Here is a 6,299-nt window from a genome sequence, read left to right as displayed (position 1 = left end):
CATTAGTTAGATTTTAAAGAAATTGTCTCATCTCTTCTATCCTGTCTGAGGACATCTTCATGCCCTCTAGGGGGCAGCGTTACAGCACCGTGAGAGAACTGTCTCACAACCTGTGTTTCATGCATTAACAATGCATGAAACGCAGGAAAATACTCTGTAGGACTTTAACTAGAGCTATACCGGGAAAATTGTTTTACAATGTGTGCATTCAGTACACACAGTCAATAAAAAGGACCGTTTAACATCAATGTATTGCATCTAAAACTATTCTATTCATTTGTTGAACTTGTTAATATAAAAAACGCTATCAGAAGATCAAAGATACAAAACAGTTTGAAAGAAATTGAAACTCTTGTGTATTACAAGTTTTAAAACCATGATCATCTCATCATCATGTGTTATGTACTAAGTAAAGTAAGGAGCTATGACATACTTTACTTTACCACTCCCTTTTTTATTAGTTTAATATGTTTTCACTAATAATTCCCTTTCATATCCCTCCATAAAATGTGGCCTTCAGTTTTAAGATACTTAAAAAGGCTTTTGTAATCAGAAATTAACACGTTTTAGAAGTTTAGTTTATTGCACCATAACCAGATTGAGGAAATTGAAAAAACTGAACATTTTGTGATTTTACCATTTACAACAGCTTTGTGTAATTATAATTTCACATTGATATAGTATTTTTTGCATGTTTTGATTGTTAAAATTGGCCCTTATAATTAGCAGTCTTTATGAATCTGTCACTTTCAATCAAAACAAAGTACAAACAATATATTTAGTTTTTTTAAGCATAGAGTTCAACAATACAATTATTCTACATTGGACTCGCACATTATTTCATTTCTCAGTTATTTCCTTTGTTTCCTTAGAGGACGTGTGGCTGCTTGCAGACATCCTGCGTGTCTGTGAAGGGAAACCCGAGAGGTCAGGGATGAGAAGCTATTAGTGAAATCATTTAGAAATGATTTGACTGACTCAGATTTCAGCTGTGCCTCAACAGGCTGATGGTAAGATGGCAACATTTGTCATTTGTCACTGTTCAATAATGACCTGTGTGGCATTCATTCAAAAGGGGACAACCTCAGTCACATTAATGAAATGTTAGAAAGTGCGTAGAGAAACGGCAATTGGATGTGAGAAAACCTGTTCTTAAAGTAGATATAGTGAGTTTTTACAGTTTTACTACTTAACCTTCAGAATGACTTTAAAAGTGTAATTAAATAAAAATTTACAGGAAATGTAAAAAGATGAAATAGTGCAGAAAGAAACATACTTATTATTTGAAAGAAAATCATTAACATATAACATTTTATACTAAGGTTAATACTAAAGCTCCTCACCCAAATAGTTTACAAAGTAAGTTCCTGCGCATTAAGTGTCTATGCTGTTTTTTATCATTATTATCTGTACAAACAGGAAGAAGGAAAACTATCAATCACTGTGCATGGCATCACCTTCCTGTGTTTGGGACTGTGTGTCGCCTGCTGACATGTTTACAGAGCTGTGGATCTCGGCCTTGTGCTCTCTGGCTTTGGCCCTCAGCTTGGCGATGCTGCAGGAGCGGAGCTCGTCTGAGCTCGGCCCCCCCGGCCCCTCCGGCCTCTCCCACTTCCCCGACCTCGGGGTCGCAGGCTGCAGACGAGCGCTCAGCGCTGCACTCGCAGCTTTTGTCCATGGATAGTTCTCTCCTTCCTGTCGTCTCTCCCAGGTTTCGTCGTCACAACTCTCCTTCTGCTGCTTCAAACTCCTGCTGGCTTTCTCACACATTTCATCACTGTCTCTTTTTACAAAAGGCCCTGCGAGCTGGCCCTGGAGTTTCAGCTGCCGCCTCATCTTGGCACGGCGGTTTTGAAACCAAACCTGGAGACAAATGTAAAAATACTTAATAGATGTAATAGGGGGATAGAAATGTAAAAACAGTTTGTGTTGCAGTGTTTAAAATCTGGACAAAAACATTTTGGATAATGCGTCAGCCTCTAAGTTCAAATTCAAGTTCATTTTAGGATGTTATCCTAATTTTATATAAATTGATTTAAAGCTAATTGACTTTTAGTTTAGTTTGCTGTAACTATCCCTCCCATCAGTAACTGCCGTGAAGACAAATCCTGACATATATATAATTATTTGAATATTGTTTGTCACTACACAGAACTTGGTACTGCTGGACTGACAACATAGTCTGCAGGGCGTAAAAGATTCCTTTTCAAATAAAAATGAATAACAGTTGACTCAGTTCAGTGATCCAGTTACCTGCACTCTGGCCTCGATGAGGTCCAGTCTGAGGGCCAGGGCCTCCCTCATGAAGATGTCGGGGTAGTGGGTGGTCTCGAAGGCCTTCTCCAGCTCCTCCAGCTGCCAGCTGCTGTAGTTGGCCCGTGCACGCCGCTGCTTCACTGGCCTCTGTTCATCTGGAAAACACAGCGCGAGCACCAATTACACAATCGCCAACGGGTGACAAGGAACTAATGGCTCTAGATTGGATAATTAGCACAGTGATCATTAGGCCCGCTTTAACACTGCTTGATAATTGATTGTTAGTTACGAGCTGTTAGCCAATCTTTTGTAAACATTTACACTGCGATCAGATGGTGCTCACTGACTGTCTTAGAGACTGTAGACATGCTGTGCCAGTGTGGTTGCACGTGTCCAGAAGCATCAGCCTGCTTTATGGCCACACTTTGAACTCACCTATGCCCTCTGTCAGCGGCCCTATCCCGACCGCCTGAGTGGCCAGGAGGAAAGCTTCCTTGCATGGATCTGGCTGCAGATAATTCCTCAAGGATTCGTAGCTGATGAAGGGACCCGGGATCAGAAACTGATGAGGAGAGCCCAGCCTGGCTGGGAATGCAGGGAAGAAATGAGCTGCAGGTGAATGGAACAATGCAGGCAGGAGAGTAGATATTAGTTGTCCTGGGCCAAACATGTCCATGATGTTAAGAGTCCAATATTAAGTCCAATGTTAAGGGACAAGTTTAATCCTACAAGGACATTGAAAAGTTGCTGAAATGCATCTCAACGTCCATGAAGAAGAAGAGAAAATAATTTTCCGCATGTATCTGCTGGTTGTTAAAGCTGCAGCATGTGTCTGAGGGGCAGGTATAAGGTGTTGCCAGAAGAGTAAAGGTAACATTTGAGTAGTGGAGGTGGTCTCACCTGTGCTACTCTTCCAAAACCTCCCCCTTGCCTCTCCCAGTCACATGACCTCCAAACAGAGAGCAGGGTTTGGTCTATAGGACGAAAATCCAACCTGTGATTCAGCTCTCAGTGCATTATCAGTACTACTGCATCCGTGTTTGTCGCATTAGTCATTTCTTTCCCAACAATCTGTTTTCTTAAATGAACTGATAGCGCATGGTTCCCCTGAAATGTTGCCCTTTGTCTACAAGGTAAAAGTTGCAACATCAGTGGTGATGGACAGGAGCTCAGTGTGTATGGAAACTCATCTGTGAAAATGTGTCAACACATTTTGACACGTTCGCCTTAAAGATTTGCACAACTCTTTCCTAACCGTTTTTACAGTCATCAAATATATTAAAAATAAATCCTAAAAAAGGAGACAAGTTGTTCAGACCTGTGGGATGAAATCAAGCAGGACGCAGCAGACCCTGAACAGCTGTTTCTTGGATTAACACATTTGTCCTGACAAAGCAATCAAAGCTGAAGACTGCATGTTTATTAAGCCCTCTTTGTACAGTTTTGTTTACTCTGTTGGTAGTTATTTTATTCTTGTGTAAAATGTAATTGTTTGTTGAGCATCTGACAGGCTGTGAAAATCACACTACCTACACTTTTATACAATATTAAATGATGTCTTTAAAAACACCTGTAGAATAACAAACAACTGAATTGTTGTGTTTTATTTTATGGTAATAATACATTTGCATTTTAGACTTTTCATCCTGATAAGACTTGCTACCATTATACATTCACATTTGACTTGATGTATGGATTATATGGAAGCCAACAGGTACGCAATCTTCGATTAGGAAAATAATAGCAACTTGAGAAATGGGTTAAAAACTATTGTAATACTTCATCAAAACTCTCACTCAAAGACTATACTGATCATTTACAGTGACATACAGTACATCAAATACTGTGTTGGATTATGGGCAAACTCACGAAAAAAGGCAAAATAATTGTGAAGTATTATAATGATCCAACCAGACCATCTTATCATATCATATAAAAATCAGGTTAGACCAAAAGCAAGAAGCATTCCTGACGGTACCCATGGGTTGTTGTCAGTAATTGAGCATGTATCAATATGGTGGAAAGGATATTTTTGAATACGTGAAAAAGTTGTGTGACAACATACGGAGGTCAATTTATGGAATAATTGTAACACTGAATTAAAAATCAAAATTGTAAAAAGTGTACATTTGAGATAATGTACACTTTTTTCCTATAGCCTATTTTTTTACACAAGGAAACCATTTCACTTAGGCCAGAAATAGTCATTATGGCAATTGTAGATGATTACAAATGTGACATTGATTTTGCTGTTGCTATCATAAAACAACATTTGTCAAGGTATTGCATGGAAGCTAGTATCGTGACAACAATAATTCTTACCATCGACAGTAGTCAAAGTGTTACCAAACATTTAAGGGATTTTTCCATCTCGGATCAAAGCAAACACATTAACAGCGGAGACAGGAAGATTATTAACACTTCTTTCCTATGAGCAAGGCAGCTGTAGCTTAGTGTTGAAGGATCTCTGATGAGATGCCTGCACTGACTGTGTGAATTAAACACAGGTGTGTCAATTAATCCGACGATACATATCACCTAACAACACATCTCGCTAACTGCTCATCGTGGAGCTGTCAGTGTTGTCAGCGCTGAGCAGGCAGGCTGAGGGCTTTGATCAGGACGTATGCAGCCTGGTGAGTCAGGGGATGGTCATTCCTCTGCAACTCACCTGTGGCCCTTTCATCTGCACCTGCTCAAACACTGAATTAATGCCTTAGTGGAGGCAGTGAAGGGGGCAGGGTTGGTATTTCTGTTAAACTCATGTTGGGACGGAAATAATAGATTTAATTTAAATAAACTTCTCATCATGGGAATCTTCCATGTGTTATCCCATGTGACCAACAATCGATTTTCAGCATCTCTTCATAATGGTGCCATATCTTCTCTTTATGCAAGTGGGGGGGGGAATACCTTCCTCCAAGATTTGAAAGGACAAAAAGCGATGTGTTATAAATGCGTTATAACCCGTTTACATGTTAAGGAAACAAAAGCCTTAATAGTAAGAACTGTAAGAATCCTGCACCACAGTGGATTTAAACAAAACTTTGTTTTTTTTAGCTAAATTATCTTTATATAAGGTTGCCACATCCTGTCTACAGAAATACACTAAAATATACATTACTGAAAACAGTTACAAAAGTTAAGGCGTGGCAAAGTGCAAAAAAGCCTAAAGAAATCTCAGAATGACCCTAAAAACTGAAAAATATATATATATTTTTTTATTTATAAACGTGTAATATACTGTTGACATGTAGCCTACTATAGGCTTAAGGAGGAGATAAAGCGATAATAATAAGAACTGTTTCCTGCTTTTTTTTCAAATAAGGATGATTTGCAAACTCTCTCTAAAAAGTGTTTTAACCTAATATCGGCAGGAGGTGGTGATTATGCATTTTAATCTGTTCTTGTTTTGGAAAAATAGCAACTTTTTGCACTAAAACGCACCCAAAATATTGTTTCTTCACTACTAATTAGGTATTGTGTTTGTTCAGGACGAAGGTAGCAGACAGACAGGGATTGGAAGAAATTACTTCCTGGGTTTGCAAGTTCTGCAGGGAGAAGCAAAATAGATTTAGAGTGTCTAGTTTGAGCTGCGGCTAAACAAACACTATGTGTGGTGGGCCTGACGACTGAATAGCCATCTCCGTTTGTCCCTGGCACACAGGTAGTTACAGGGATTTATTTTCTGTCTGAAAGTAGACCCCCTACTCCCTACCCCCAAAAATTCTGTGTTTGTCTGTGCCTGGGTCCTTTAATGCCCATTGATCCAGATAATCAGGGACAAGATTGTTGAAAAACCGGTGGGGGAGGTTCTGACAGTAGATGCTCAAAAGAGCTGCTTGTGGATAATTGGAGGAGGCATTAAGACAACAATAGTAATGGCTAATGCCAGGTCTTATTGGATTCTCAGGTATCTCCAGCTCCCCGGATGACATGCAACACTGGAGATCCTCAGCTGAAATGTCAATCATTGTATCATTAGCAGACCTTCAGCTGCAGGGACATTATCTATGGGTTTAGAGAGCCACCAATGGGACGCT

General features: G+C 39.6%; 1 protein-coding gene across 1 annotated transcript; it reads right to left on the bottom strand.

Moving 5' to 3' along the window:
* Positions 1–1,434: 1,434 nt before the first annotated feature.
* On the bottom strand, positions 1,435–2,944 carry LOC104944070 (visual system homeobox 2; the record flags this gene model as incomplete). Its single annotated transcript, XM_010769546.1, has 3 exons — positions 1,435–1,863; positions 2,254–2,411; positions 2,692–2,944. Coding segments are annotated over 3 exons (840 nt in total), but the record flags the coding sequence as incomplete, so codon positions are not given.
* Between the last annotated feature and the right edge of the window lie 3,355 nt (positions 2,945–6,299).

The sequence above is a fragment of the Notothenia coriiceps genome, unplaced genomic scaffold (assembly GCF_000735185.1).
Source record: "Notothenia coriiceps isolate Sejong01 unplaced genomic scaffold, NC01 NC01_scaffold00007455, whole genome shotgun sequence".
NCBI lineage: Eukaryota > Metazoa > Chordata > Actinopteri > Perciformes > Nototheniidae > Notothenia > Notothenia coriiceps.
The sequence above is the reverse complement of the archived record's forward strand: the minus strand, read 5'-3'. Positions and strand labels throughout refer to the sequence as shown.